We start from the raw sequence: 16169 nt of genomic DNA, 5'->3' as shown, positions 1-16169 counted from the left end.
GCCCGGGACTCCAAAAAAAAAAGGGAAGGAGGAAGGAAGGAAGGAAGGAAGAAAGGAAAGGAAGGAGGGAAGTTAGAAAGAAAGAAAGAAAGAAAGAAAGAAAGAAAGAAAGAAAGAAGAAAGAAAAGAAAGAAGAAAGAAAGAAAAAGAAAGAAAGAAAGAAAGAAAGAAAGAAGGAAAGAAAGAAAGAAAGAAAAAGGGAAAGAAAGAAAGAAGCGACAAAAAAGTAACAAAAAATAACCCTAAACAAATCAACAAATCAACTATGAACTGTCTGAGGAAGTAACTCGATTTTAAAAGAACCCTGTTTCCTACTGGCTCTGGCCTTGGCCAGTTCTTGTGCAAGAGAAAAGACTGTCTCTGACATTCTGAATAATACTGTCTCTCAAGGCTAAGGCAAAGGGAGGGGCACGGGCCGTTGCCCAGTTGCCCAGTTGCTGTGGGCCAGTGTTCTGCTTAAATGAGGCTGTCCTGTCAAGGCTCAAGATTGACTCCTGCCCCACCCTCACCCCCTCAATTCATATGTTGAAGACCTAACCCTCAATGCCACCTATATGTAGAGACAGGGCCAACAAGGAGGACATTAAGGTTAAATGACGTCCTAAGGCTGTAGCCCTGCTCTGGCGGTTTGACCCCAGACGGCTCCAGCGTTCCCTACCCCCGGCAGGCACGCAAAGAAGTCACGTGAGCACACAGCAAGATGGCAGCCACCCACAGACCAAGCAGAGGGCTCTCACCAGAAACCAACCACACTGACACTGTCTTTGACTTCCAGCCTCTGGAACTGTGAGAAGGTAATTATCTGTTATCCAGCCAGTGGTATTTTGTTGCGGCAGCCCCAGCTGACTGCCACTGTCATACTTTCATTTTCATAATCACTCTGCAGCAGACATTAGGATCCTAGTGTTCAGGGGGAGGAAACAGGATCAGAGAGGTGACATGATTTGCTTAAGATCACACAGCCTGTAAACTGGGGCCTGACTGGGCAAACCCAGAGTATGAACCCGGGTGTCAAATCCAATACTGTGATCTTTCCTCTCCACCAGTAAATAAAGTTGTTGTTTTTATTTAATTTAATTAATTAATTAATTTATTTATTTATTTTTGGTTCCACATGAGAAACTTTATTAATGTAACTCAAAACTGCACAATCATCTCAGTGTGTACCCGAAAAAATAGAATTCAACACCCATTCATGATTTTGCTCTCATCCTTTACTCCTTTATATACCACCTTTTCCCATTCCCCTCCACAGAGGAAACCCCATACCCAAAATCTAAGGTAGGGATCCATCTAGAGAGTCTGGGTTCATGTTTTTTGCAAAAGAGAAGGAGGACCTATGAGGATATATTCCCTACTATTTCCAACTCTGATTAAAGTCTTCATCAGAGAGTCTTTGGAATCTCATACACGATGTTTTGAATAGAAGTAATGCCTTGCTGTCTTCAAGCATCCTGCCCACCCAATTTGCAGCCAGATGACTTTGCCTCCTACTTTTAAGACCAAAACAGAACCCCCTAGTTGTCAACTCCCCCAAGTTCTTTCTTTCATTGTTTTTTTTTTTTTGAGATTTATTTATTTTTATTTTTTTTAATTTAACTTAATTTTTTAAAAATTTATATCCAAATTAGTTAGCATTTAGTGCAACAATGATTTCAGGAGTACATTGTTGTTTTTATTTTTTAAGGAGATGGTTTTTCAGGCTTTTTGATTGCTTTATTTTTATTTTTATTTTTTTGCTAACAGGATGGGTTTGAAAAGATTTCTTAGATGGTTCTATAATGATGACCTATGGATTTCCAGTGTGATGAAATTTTGTTTTTCTTTTTAAGTTTATTTATTTATTTTGGAGAGAGAGGCAGAGAGACAGAGAGAGAGAGAGAGAGAGAGAGAGAGAGAATGCTAAGCAGTCTCCGTGCTCTCCAAGCAGAGCCCATTGTGGGGCTCGATTCCACAAACCGTGAGACCGTGACCTGAGCCAAAATCAAGAGTTGGATGCCACCCAGGCGCCCTGAAGCTGCTTTTAAAATGTGGCAAATATACTTATTAAACTCCAAAATACAGAAAAGGTAAATAAGTAATAATAACCGAATTTATTTAGCACTTACCATGTCTCCTTATCAGTTAGGTAGAGATACTATCCACATTACAGATGTGGGACAACAGGCAATAAGAGATCACAAAACTTGCCCAAGTTTCCAAAGCTGGTAAGTAGCTGGGATTTGGAGGCGCGCCATAAGTTTCCAGAATCTGTGCCCCAGACCTGCCCCAGGGGATTCCCCAGAGCATCCATGCAATGGAACACTATGTAGTCACTACGTTGAAGCTAAGGTAGAGTGCAAAGTCTCAGTGGGAAATGCCTATGGGACCACGTTAAGTGAAAAAGCAGGGCACCACGCAGTACATTTTGGGAGCTTCTGATGACTCTGTGAGCACTAGACCCAGGACAGCCTTCGAACTAATTCTTTGGTGGTCACCACAACATAAGGCAACATAAGACTTCTGACGAACCACCGGGAAGAAAGATGCACGTCCCTGCCATGAAGTGTCCCTCTGATTGTGAACCCTGGGAGTATGAGAGGCACCAGAGCATGGTCTTCCAAATCAGAGGTTCTCCAACTGTAGCCTGCATCAGAAGCCCCTGGAGGGCTGGCTGGTTAACTAAATGATGGGCTGGGGACCCTACCTCCAGTGTCTGATTCCATCGGTCTGGAGTGGGGTGGAGAGTCCGCGTGTCTAAGTTCCCAGGGGGTGCTCATGCTGCTGGTCTGAGGACCCATTCTGAGAACCCCCAGTCTAAGCAACGGGTAGAAACTTTAGGTCTCTGATGGCATACAGAGCCCTGTCCTCACTCTGTTGTGTGATCTGAGTGGCTACCTATTGCGTGATTAAGTTGTCAGGAAAGCTAAGGAAAGATTTATGTGACATGCTTGGCACAAAGAGCCACTAAAACTCCAGGGAATAGGAACGTGCTTTTTCGGGGAGTGTGCAGAGAACGGGGGTTAAAAAGGTGCAGGCAGAATCAGAATCCCAGGTGTATCTCTTACTGGCTGTATGACTGAGGGTGAGCTCCTTAACCTCTTAGTTCCTCCATTTACTTATCTGTGAAACAGGAATAAAGTCTAACCCTTCCAGGGTTGTGGGGGTTAAATGTGGTCATCCTGAGGACCACACCTGCCAGATGCTTGTTGAAAACACATATTCCTGACTCTGGAACCTAGAATCTCCAGGGCAGCGTCCTCAGGACTGGCCTCTGTTAAGAATCACCTCCAAACAGCCAGGTGATTCTCAAATTGGAAGTTTTGCCATATAGGATAAAATCCATGTAAACACCTGGCCTTGATATACGCTCCTTCCACAAAGCTCAGCCACCAGTTGATTACTGCCTGGGTCTATGTGCAAATAGTCCTACCTTGGCCTTCTTGATAATATCACTCAAGATGATTCGTTAGAAAAAAAAGACACAAAGATGATTCATTAGTAGACGCCCTATAGTAAAACTTTAGACACCGTGGCTCTGTATTCATAAATAAAAATTAATTGAACTGCACATTTAAGATTTGTGTACATACTGCTTATAAATCACACCTTAATAAAAGGTTTTAAGAAGACAGGAGTGGGGCGCCTGGGTGGCGCAGTCGGTTGAGCGTCCGACTTCAGCCAGGTCACGATCTCGTGGTCCGTGAGTTCAAGCCCCACGTCGGACTCTGGGCTGATGGCTCAGAGCCTGGAGCCTGTTTCCGATTCTGTGTCTCCCTCTCTCTCTGCCCCTCCCCCGTTCATGCTCTGTCTCTCTCTGTCCCAAAAATAAATAAACGTTGAAAAAAAAATTAAAAAAAAAAAAAAAGAAGACAGGAGTCTCCTTCAGAAAACTGCACTCAGAGATAAGTAATGCTACTAGACAGGCTACGTGCCCAAACGCTCATATATAAAGGACACACTGTGGGGGTGCTGGGTGGGTCAGCTGGTTAAGCGTCCAGCTTCGGCTCAGGTCATGATCTACTGGTCTGTGAGTCCCACTCTGTGCTGACGGCTGGGAGCCTGGAGCCTGCTCCAGATTCTGTGTCTGCCTCTCTCCCTGACCCTCCCCCACTCACACTCTGCCTCTCTCTCTCAAAAACAAATAAACATTAAAAGAATTCAATAAAAAAGAAGGGACACGCTGTCATATGTGACTATGGAATAAACAGAAAGTAAATATGTCACTTTATGAGCTTAGCTATGTGGCTAGGGAAGCAGCTAATGGAAGCACTGGGGTAACTTCTGTAACGGAAGGATCCAGAGTTTCCCTTTGACTTCTACCTCTTCCGGCAGTGATTTCCCTGCCAGCCCAGCCTCCCATCTCCAAGAGCCAGCTCGGTCTGCAAGGATAGAATGGTTTCTGTCTTCAGCTGAGGTAAACCCTGCTCTGTAGCCTGGAGCCACTCAAGGGCTGCAACCCCTCAGTGTGATCACGTGATTCCAGGGAAGGGACGGGTTGTTTTCCTTGTGTTTTTTTTTTGTTTGTTTGTTTTGTTTTTGTTTTTGTTTCTGTCTGCTTTCCAAAAGTCTTTCTCTAGAAACTTCCACAGGGCTGCGGAGGGAAGACGATCCTATCCAAGGCACGCAAACCATGGCGGCTGCTGCACCAGCCAAAGGGTCCGTTAGAAACCTATTTTCTCAAAGTCTATCTCTGCTAGGCTTTGGAGAGACAGCAGCATTTAACAGATGCATTTAACAGATGAGAGGACTCTCAAAGAGGGAGGGGACATGATTAGCCCAGGCGAAGCACTCTTCCGGCAGGAGGAAAACTAAGACGGAAACTCTAGCTTGAGGGGATGAGCTAAGAATGAACAGCCAGGCCCGCCTTCACATCTTGAACATCCTCTGCCAGACAGACTACCAGCTGGAGACCAAGGGCATGATTATGAGCCTAATGTGATCATTGCTCCTAGGGCTAATACGCACATGCGATAACACACTTTTCTTCAGCAGGTCAGTAGTGAGGCTGGGTAATTTGGGAAAGACGAGGCAGTTAACTGGGAGGTCAACCACTGCCACTGCTCTCTTTTATGTTTACATGGTAGGCGCTGAGGTTGCGATGCTGCATCTTCTGTTCTAAATGAGCACAGTTTGCACTGAAAGGGTTTCCATTTTCGATTTCCGTAGCAGATGTAGGCCACGCATGCACGTTGCTCACAACCCAGATGTGGCTTATGAGCCTGTAATGGGTATTCCTGGGGCCCCACCCAAACCTACCCAGATGCCAGTCCCTGTGCCTGTGCACCCAGCCCCCTGAGCCGCTGGTGGCCTGAAGAGCCTGCAAGATGACCTCCCGTGGGGCAGCCTGTGCTTTTGATGCACTGCCGTTGGGCGTGTGCCAGTCCAGTCACTTGCCCGAACAGGGACAGATTCTGAGCTGGTCATTTATGCTCTAGGGAGGTGCTGTCCAATACAACTTTCTATAATGACGGAGATGTTAATTTGTGCTGTCCAAAATAGTAGCCACCAGCCACAATTGCTGAGGGCCTGAAATGTATTAGTGTGACTGAGGAACTGAATTTTTAAAATCCTGAATGCACGCATGCATGAATAAAAAAGCGGCCTCCGGGGGCGCCTGGGTGCCTCAGTTGATTAAGTGACTGACTTCGGCTCAGGTCATGATCTTGCAGTCCGTGAGTTCGAGTCCCTCATCGGGCTCTGTGCTGACAGCTCAGAGCCTGGAGCCTGCTTCAGATTCTGTGTCTCCCTCTCTCTCTGCCCCTCCCCCACTCATGCTCTTTCTCTCTCTCTCTCTCTCAAAAATAATAAATAAACATCTAAAAAATCTTTAAAAAATAAACAATAAAAAAAAGCAGCCTCCATTAATCAGAATGCCTTCAAACTATGAGGAGAAAGCTATGAATTAGGGCAAGTTTTACTTCCAATTTGCCTGAGAGTTACCTAGAAATTTTACTTAAACTTTTGTTCCTGAAAATCATTATTTTTTTTAGTTTATTTATTTTGAGAGATGAGTGGGGAGGGGCAGACAGAGAGGAAGAGAGAGAATCCCAAGCAGGCTCAGCACTGCCAGTGCAGAGCCCAATGCGGGGCTGGATCTCCCAAACTGTGAGATCATGGCCTGAGCTAAAATCAAGAGTCAAACACGTTATTAACCGACTGAGCTACCCAGCCGTCTCTTTCCTGAAAATCATTCTAAGAGGATGAATCCAACTTCTCTTCTTAGTATCTGGAATACAGAGACTATCGTCTAATCTTTCTTTGGTTCCAGTTGTGAGAATGTCTCAGAATTTGAACATCAGTGCCCATGGGTGAGGTTTGAGGACGTAAACTGTGGAAAAGTGAATTTAAATGGACCCCAAGACACAGCCTGAAATCTCCATTGGAACAGGAACGTTTTAGGATGTTTGGGTTCTGATTATTGAGGTTTTTTGTAAATATCAATAATACTTTAATAGCTATCCTACCAAAGATTTTGAGGCTTAGGATAGTCAAAAATTAAATCACTATTTTATTTTATTTATTAATATCTAAGTGATCTAGGCTGGTTCCTGGTCCACGAAGGCCTCCTCTATTCACCTCTGGGGCCGATGATCACCTTCTTCAGGCCACACCCGCTGTTCTCCATAATCACATAAGTGGGAGAAAAAGGGCTTTTAAGGAGTTTCAGCCCCATTCACCAATGCCATTTTAATCTTCTGTCCCCTCTTGTTCTGCCCCTGGGTCTCCTTCTCTTCCCTGCACCTGAGCCTGGGCTATAACCTGTTTGGCACCTCAGTCCCTTCAGAATGGAGAACCCATCTTGTATGTATCTCTTGCTCAGAACAGATGCTCCTAAAACCTCAGTCCACTATGCTCTTTGTCTGTTGGACCAAACTCTTTTCAGAATTTGTCCCACCTTGTTCAATAATTCATTCAGCAGACATTTTACGGCCCAATATTGCCCAGGCACTATACCAGGGAAGCCGTAAACATTATGTTAACATACGTACCTTCTAGATAAAGAAAGAGAGGTATAGGAGTAATGAAAACTGTGTCCATTATCACAAAGCACATACAGAAAGAGCCGGCAATGGGCACCAGGTCTGGGAGTTGTCAACTACTTGAAGGCAAGACTCAGGTTTGATGTGCTTTTCTGCTCAGGATACAGACTTTCAAAAAGGGATAAACATCTGATGCATTAAGCTAATATGTCACATGGACGGGGGCGCCTGGTGGCTTAGTCGGTTAAGTGTTTGTCTCTTACTTTCAGCTGAAGTCATGATCTCATGGTTGATGAGATCAAGCCCTGTGTTGGGCTCTGCACGGACGGCGTGGAGCCTGCCTGCGATTCTCTCTCTCCCTCTCTCTCTGCCCCTCCTGTGTGCATGTCCTCTCTCTCTCTTAAAATAAATAAATAAACTTTATTAAAAAAAATTTTTTTCTGTGTGTTCCAGTACCACTGTATTTATGGACTTGGAAACTTGAATTTTACATAATTTTCACATGTAATGAAATATTTTTGTCCTTTTGCTTTAAAAAAACCATTTAAAAATGTAAAAACCATTCTTAGGTGGTGAACTATAAAAAAATAAATAAACTTTAAAAAAATGTCACATTGGGACACCTGGGTGGCTCAGTCGGTTAAGCATCTGACTTTGTCAGGTCACGATCTAGCGGTTCATGGGTTCGAGCCCCGCATCGGGCTCTGCGCTGACAGCTCAGAGCCTGGAGCCTGCTTCAGATTCTGTGTCTCCCTTTCTCTTTGCCCCTCCCTTGCTCATGCCCTGTCTTTGTCTCTCAAAAATAATAAAAAATAAACGTAAACAAAAGGTCACATGAACAATAGCTGTGCACGGAAGGTCCTAAGAGACAGACACACGCCTAGCAGCCCCACATGCATAGGAAGCACCATACTACTGAGGAAGAACTTGCTATGGGGTCTGTCGTGCCAAGAAAATTTTAAAAAGCACAACAGGACATCCCATGACAATCTCTGTGCCACCAAGCGAAGGATGATTCTCCCTAAACTTCAAGATTGTAAACACATGTGCACAGTTCACCTCAAAAAGAATGGGGTGGAGACCCCCCAGGAAGGTGACGAGGCTGGGACCTTCTCACAGATGTCACTGCTCCTTCAGGATGGATAAAGCAGTTTGTTCTTTGTCTCTGTGTTGCCCCAGGTTTGGCCATAAACGATAATCAATCCACTGGATAAAAACGTGTGGCTCTACTCTGCAGGAGCCCTCAGTTCCTGATGCAACAGGAAGCAGGAATACAACGTGTTGAAATCATTGTAATTGACTAGAAAAGCGTCAAGCTTCAAACACATCAGATTCAAAGACAAGGTCATCGCTACCTGGTGGCAAGAAGAGGGTACGTGTGAACTGGGCTGAACCAGGCTTCCTTCCTCCGTGGCATGCTGTCATAGATTAAAAGGTCCTTCTCGGTCAGTACGACCAGGGCCGGCTTCCACTGTTTCTCACTCTCCCCGGGCACCTGAAATGGAAAGCAGGGCATCATCAAACAACAGGTGAAGGAAGAATGACTAGAAAGGAGAAGCTGGCATCCCCCCAATCAGAAGACCCAACGGTAGGAGTCCTTAGTTCAGGTTGTGAAATCCAAATGAGAAGAAACCATTCATGGCCACAGGACTCTTGATCCTTGAAACTGTGTTTCTCAAGGGCCCCGGTATGTGTCGTCAGTACAGCCAAGAAGCAGCCCAACTGTCAGACATCTGTCTCTGTTTCTCACCTGCCAGTCAGCACTGAAATCATTATTTCATAGTGGCATGCAGATGCTTGGGGGAATAAGCACGCCCAGATGGCTCTCTGGTAGAGTACATTGTTTTTATTATAAGATGGTAAGGTTTGAAAGCTTTTGAAGAATATCCAAAGGCTCTGAAAATGTATTATGGAGGCAAATGTCTGTCTGGAGAGGTAGGAGACATCAGAGCCTTTCACTTTGACTGTTTCTGTGATTCGGGCACCATCTTAAAATTCTCTTAGTTCCACTCAGCACAGAAAGTTCCTTAACCCAGAGGGATGAAATGACCTGGCAGGGATACGAGAGGATTAAAACATCAGTTGGATGTTTGGACCAGGTGACCCTTAAGGTCCCTTCCAATCCCGAGAGTCAGTTAGCTCAGGTCTTATCTCACGAGCCACCCCTCTCTGCCCAAACTCTGATGCGCTGATGTGTGATATGATGATGTGCTGATCATTCCCAATTCTGCAATGTGTTCTTTCATCTGTGAAAATTCCCCCCTTCCAATATGAACGTTGGGTCTTGGGGTACATCTTGATGCTCAGTTTGGAACAACTCAATGTGCTAGCCTTGGTACTCAAAGCATGGATCATGTTCCGGTAGCATCAGCATCACATGGGAGCTCGCAAGAAATGCAGAGTTCCAGGCCCATCTTAGACCAACAGAATCAAAATCTGCATTTTAACAAGATCTTCGGGTGACACGTATGCTCATTAAAGATTAAGAACCACTGCTCTAGATGAGGTTAAGGTTTTCTTTGACACTGGTAATTCAGTGAAGATTCAACCCTTTCATAATAAACCATAATCCAAAATCTATTCAAAATTAAATGAGGCAGTAAGATAAATAAATGATAAAACTAATTTCTTCCCTTTCTATTTGTAGCGTTACCTTTTCGTAAGTGCCACAATGACATCTGTATTAAAGTGGCTTTAAGATTGAATGATCACAGTAGAGAAAGTGGGCAGGATTGTGGAAGGGGTGAGCTTTGTAGGTCATGTACTTTTATGGGCTGCTTGACTCTGAGTCCCTGCTCCATTATTTATTGCCCGTGTGACTTTGGGCGAGTTATTATTCCCTATGCTTCTATTTCCTCACTGATAAAATTGCACAGACAATGGTTAAGAGTGTTTTCTCTGGAGCTAGAGCGCCTGAATGTAAATCACAGCTCCTCAATTCACCAGCTGTGGAATCTTGGGCAAGTCAGCTAATCTCTTTGCATCTCAGTTTCTGTATCTGTAAAATGGGGAAATAATAGGACCTATACCAGAGGATTATTGTGAAGATTGGGTTAAAATGTCTAAAATGCTGATCACAGTGCACCATAAGGATCATTTAGAGCCTGTTAAGTGGCATATACCTCATAATGCTACAGTGGAGACTAAATGAGACTGTGCATGGGGCACTTGGCTGGTTCAGTCAGTAGAGCATGCAAGTCTTAGTCCCAGAATTGTAAATTCAAACCCCAAATTGGGTGAGGAACCTACTTTAAAAGAATTTTTTTAAGAAAATGAGACAGTGTACATAATGTGCTTAGCATAATATCTGGCAGATGGTAAGACCCTCCAGTGAAACTTAGGTGGGAAAATTGTAGCAGACTCACTGAATTCTAAACTTGTCAAAAAGGTATTCATTGGAAAGGCAACAGTATGACAAAGTACTGGTTTTCCTTGAAAAAAATTATAAGGCAAGCCAAGAATATCCTTGGTGTTAACAATTTCAATTCATTCTTTTCCCATCCATTCCAAAGTTGTCCCAGGAAGAATTCATTACAAAATGATCATGCACCTCTTACAGCAATTCCAAATAAAATCTCCCTTTCAAGAAGGAAGAAATCCTCAAAAAGCTATTTATACTAGAATGTGAATGACTACCTGGCATATTTCTTCCATTATGCATTTCATACATATATAAAAAAAAAATATCCAGGGTTAGCCTATTGCTTTTTCCAACAGAACAATAGCACCTTTAAGAGATCAAAATGAACTGATACAGAAAACAAGGTATTAGTAACCTGCAAGGTGACCACACTATAGTCTCAAAGCATAAAGTGTTTGGGAGTTTGGAGTAAATTTTTTCCAGCCTCTACATTAAACTTAGCAAGTTACTTTTCCAGTTCATTAAATAGGACTGGAAAAGCTACAAATGATCCTCCCCAAAGTGCCTATCTTCCTTACCTAGTCAGATCTGATCCATTAACTTTGACTGGAACCATTTAAACGTGAATACAACTAAGCATCATTCTTCAAGAACAATATTAAGTTTGCAAAAATAAACCTTACCAGTGAATGCCAACAGTAAAATACAGAAATTTCTAATGGTGGAGTCACAAACTCACCCACATGTCAAATGGTATATATATGTATGAATAATTCTAAAGCCCTAAAACACAAAATGGTTTATTAAAGAGTGCTTCATGGATTTGTTAACTGTGCCGTAAGAATACTCAGAGTGGACGTTTCCACTGTTCCTGTGCGCAGAGCTTTCATTTTAATGCTATCTGAATGCTTGAAGCTAGAAATCGGCCCATGAGGACAACAGACTTCCAAGGAGAAAAATGTTATGTTGAATACAGGTTTCTAAAACCATACTTTATGCCACGTGAGCTTCGCATTTGCAAAGCCTTTCAAGAACACTTTTCTTCAGGCTGGAGTATTTGTGCTGTTGTTCAGTGACAACTTCCATTATAAATCCAAATTTCCTGGCACCCAAAGATTCCCCAGCATTAATGCAACAGTTCTGGGACACGTCTACATTTTATTAAGACGTGGCTCCTGAAACGGATGTGACAACTTCCATCTCGATCCCGGCTTCCTGCCATGAGATGCGGCAGCAGTCAGTGTCTCAAGAACTGATCGTGTTTCTCATGAAGAAGGCAAACGGGAAGAAACGGAAACAGACACACAATCCTGAAATTACTCCGAAGCACATCTGTGGTGAACTGAATCCTGTCCCCATGGTGACTTCTGTGGAGCATGAGAGAAAAGGTTGACAAAATGGCAAGAAGAACTTGAGAGAGTGGAAAGAAGTCTCTGCTAACAACTGAGGGAAGTAGAAATAAATGTATGAAATGAACATGTTGTATATCTTAAACCCAGGCAATGTTATATGTCAATTCTATCTCAATCAAAAACACCTGAGGGAAGAACAGTCACTGAACCCTCTGTTGGAGACAGGTTTCCTACGTCATTGAGGTCAGGAGGAACTTTCAAACTTTTAAAATTCATTGGACACATCACATCATTCATTCATTGTGATCACATCACAAGTCATGGAACAAAATGGGGTTCTGGATGGGGTTCCAGCCTGGCTGAGATCTGAGACTTTATGTCTTTATCCTTCCATCACCCACACCTTTGAGTGAGGTTCCTAGCAACCACTGGGACACAGTTAGAAAACTGCTGACCGTGTTTCCTCTAAAATATCTAAAATCTGAAGATTATTTTCAAAGAGACAGTTTGACCAAAACCTTTTAGTGCCTTTTTTGCAGGTATTTCCAGAAGAAATAATAATACTGTTGCTTAGGCAAAGCTGTAATGATGAAATTAATGAATGCATATTGAGTGCTTAGAAAAGTGTTTTACATACAGTAAGCAAGCAAACCTCTAAAAATATTAGCTATTCTAATTCCAAAAAATACATGCACCCCATGTTTATTGCAGTATTATTTACAACATACAAGATATGGAAGCAACCTAGGTGTCCACTGACAGATGAATGGATACAGAAGATGTAGTGTGTTTACACAATGGAATATTACTCAGCCATAGAAAGGGATGGGATCTTGTCATTGGTGACAACATGGATGGACCTGAAGAGCATAATATGATAAGTGAAATAAATGATATGGAGAAAGACAAATAATATAAGAGTTCACTGATATGTGGAATCTAATATGACAAAACTCATCAAAGAATAGAAACAGATTCAAATACAGACTGGTGGTTGTCAGATGAGAGGGGGATGGGAGGATGGGTGAAATAGGTAGAGAGGAGTCAAAGGGAAAAACTTGCAGCTATAACATGAACAAGTCACAGGGATTCAAGTACAGCATAGGGAATATAGCCAATAATATTGTAATAACTTTGTATGGTGACTGACGGTAACTACACTCACCATGGTGATCATTTCGTAATTTATATAATTGTTGAATCACTATGTTCTACATCTAAAAGTAATATAATATTGTATGTCCACTATACGTTGATTAAAAGAAAATATCAGATATTCTGATCGCCACATCAAGTAAGAATAAACGAATATCAAACAAAAGATGTAAGTAAACTTGGGCAAGAATTCCTTGCCTTCCCGGGTCTAATGTCCTCCCTGGTGGGAGAATCGGCTAAGACAAAGTTATTGCTAACAGCCCCTCCAACTTGAAAATCAGATCATCTTTTTCGGTTCAAAATTCCTGGCTACTAGGCTGGGACCGCTTTAGTTACTAGGACTCTTGCTTTATACATCTCCTTTGTTCCGCGGGGTCTGTTCACAGGGGCAACAAACGATGTATGGGTCTTTTTTTCTCTGCTTGTGCCAAGTCACTCTTCCTAACATGCTTATTTTCTAACTCCTACTTGAACACAGGGGTGGCAGGGACAGCTCAGAGGCTTTGGAGCCAAACGGCCATGTCTTCAAAATCTGGCTTTGCCACTTCTCAGCTGAGGGATTTGAACTGCTATAAGCATTTGTTCACTGATGTGTAACATGCCGATCGTGGCCTCCTATGCATATTTTATGAGGATTAAATGAGAGAATGTATATAAAGCACTTCCCATATGGCAGATACTGGAAATGTTAAACCAGCCCCATCACACACCTCACACAGCTACCCTGCTAGGGAGGAAGGTCTGGAGACAAGGTGAGTGACTAATAGGATAAATCAAGTTCACAGAGGAAGAAGGTCAAGCACAACTTTTGTTTTGGAGATCATGGCTATCTCGGCAACTTTTTACTTTAAGCCTTTTCACTTCAGATTGCTAGGAACTTAGAACAAAGGACCAGATACCAGGGTAATAATAATTAGCAGTTATCAACTTCCAAATGCTTTACAAACATTAGGTAATTAATCCCTGCACCAACTCTCAGAGAGGCAGATAAGGATCCCCGCCAGTTCACCAAAAGGAGAGGAACAAGTTTCAATGCAGCCATGGGAACACAGGGAACACGGTACCAAGTCACAACCTGCAGCCTTCTTCTGGCTGGCCCTGAACAACCCCAGGACCCAGCAATCGGGAACCTGGCGGGACACCCACACCTGGATGCAGAGCAGGATGGAAAGGAAGAGAAGGCAGAGAATGGGAAAGAGGACTAGAAGGCAAGTTCAGAAACAGAGCTCTGCAGGAGCCTTAGCTCCCCTGGACTCCCTGCTCTCCTCTCACGCAACTCCCAAATTGTCTGGCACCCGGATCACGTGGCGAATTCATGGGTGGCTTAAAGTGGGGGAGCAGACTGAATGATCCACCCTGTTTGGTGGATGTCAAGACAATGATGAAAAGTGTTAGAGCACGCTGAAGGAAAATAAGGAAAGAGAAATATGGTTTGACTGCGGGACATGTAGGGAGGGTATCATTTTTATACGTCGACATTCCCAACAGCCGCAGTCCCCAATTTCAAATTTGCTCCCTCCTGCCAAATTCTGAAACTGGCTCTGGAATTCTATAAGCCATATATAATAAAGCCCCAGACTCAGGGTTCATGATTAGAAGTCTCATCAGAGTCAACGTACAAGTTAGCTTGGTGGGACTTTGGTGCTTGGGTTATAGAGAAATCACCTCGGGGGTCGGCAGGACCATGCTCCCTATACAGGTTCTAGGAAAGAATTCTTCCCTGCCTTTTACAGGTTCTGGTAGCCACCAGTATTCCTAGGATCTGTGTTAGTCCAATCTCTGCTTCCATTGTCACACAGACTTCTTTCTACACGTCTTTATGTGGCCTTGTCATCGGGACACCTGCCACCGAATTTAGAGCCCACCCAATTCCAGTATGAACTCAACTAATTACATCTGCAAAGACCATATTTCCAAATCAGGTCACCTTCTGAGGTCCCAAATGGACATGAATTGGGGTCAGGGGAGTGTGGGGTAAAGACAAGAAACTAGTCATAAGAAAATGGCAAGAACCCACTTTGTTTTCAGTTAGTTTTCCAGGGTTTTTTTTTTTTTCTCTTTGAACATTTGCAAACATGGAGTGAATTTTTTTTTTTTGAAAGTTATCTTATTTACTGAGCATGCAGAAGGTCAGATGCTAATGTACTCTAACAGAACCCTTTGATGACTCTATTAAAAGTAATGCCTTGGTCTCTAGGACTTCATAATGAAGTCAACCTTAGGGCAGATCACATGTATCCAAAGAGATAAATGCAGAGCTAAGGTTTTAAATCTCCTTTCATCATACAGCATCATGGAAAGATGAGGCAGAAAGCCCATGAAGGTCTAGTCCCCATCAAGGCACAGAGCATTTCAACCACATGAACCTGGCCTTTCAATTGTTTTGCTTCATTTGCTTACTGCTAATGAGACAGCTCTTCAAAATGACAACATTCTAAGTATGATACATTCCAGGAAGTGATTCCAAGATCTCTTCTTGCTCGATAAAGATTGCTGGATTCTACTTGGATTACTCTGTATCTCAATGTCACTTTCAGTTCAGGCTACGTATAATCAAGTTGGACTAGTAAGCTGGAAGAACCAGATCCAGCTAACCAAGCCTGTGTCTCTTTAAGTTTAGGATGATTTTCTACCCTACGCCCTTCTCTGCCTTTGAAAAGCAGAATGACAACCTTACTGGAGAACCCAGCTACAGGAAGGAGGAGTACCACTCCATTTCTGCCCATTGACTATGTCAATCTAATGAACTCCCCCTCCAAAGAAAGACGTGCTGTGACCCCAATTGTTCAGATCTAGAGCTGTCACTGGGTCTTTTTAATAGCAGGCATTGTCACATTCATCACAAGTAGGTGTCTGTGGTCACTACCCACTCATTGCGTTATCACTGTATCTACATGGTAGAAACATGTACACTGGACTGGTCCTAGAGAAGACTGGCCATTTTGGTCCACACCATTAACACATTTCAATACCCAAGCACCCTAGCTTCAAAAGAGGCCAAAGGAGACAAGACACATCTCTCTATGTTCTATATTATGCCCCATTTATCTGGGTTTGGCATTAATTAGGGCTTATTGGGTATTTATGTAACTATTAATAAATATGGTGGGGGGTTTGTTTTCGTTTTCCACGAGTACATCATTCCCTCTCACTCTCAGTTGGGAACCCCAGAAAGGAGAAGGGGTGCATAGTAGTTACACTATCCAAGTCCTACTCTGAACCATCTAATACTCAGCATTCTGGGAGAAAACCAGGCCATGAACTTGGGCCCCCAAACTGGATTCTGCTATGTGTTCCCTTGTGTCCATTTTGAATAATTCTGCTTGTCATTTTTCCCTG

The 16169-nt window shown here is 43.1% G+C and overlaps 1 protein-coding gene across 3 annotated transcripts in view; it reads right to left on the bottom strand.

Annotated features, from left to right (window-relative positions):
* Window positions 1–16169, bottom strand: part of SNTB1 (syntrophin beta 1) — a 237128-nt gene that overhangs the window by 27427 nt on the left and 193532 nt on the right. For all 3 annotated transcript variants that reach the window (XM_045453795.1, XM_045453796.1, XM_045453794.1), the window contains one exon: window positions 8318–8457. In XM_045453795.1, the coding sequence (XP_045309751.1) occupies window positions 8318–8457 (140 nt within the window). The remainder of the gene's footprint in view (window positions 1–8317; window positions 8458–16169) is intronic.

Source organism: Leopardus geoffroyi, chromosome C3, assembly GCF_018350155.1.
Source record: "Leopardus geoffroyi isolate Oge1 chromosome C3, O.geoffroyi_Oge1_pat1.0, whole genome shotgun sequence".
Lineage (NCBI taxonomy): Eukaryota > Metazoa > Chordata > Mammalia > Carnivora > Felidae > Leopardus > Leopardus geoffroyi.
The sequence above is the reverse complement of the archived record's forward strand: the minus strand, read 5'-3'. Positions and strand labels throughout refer to the sequence as shown.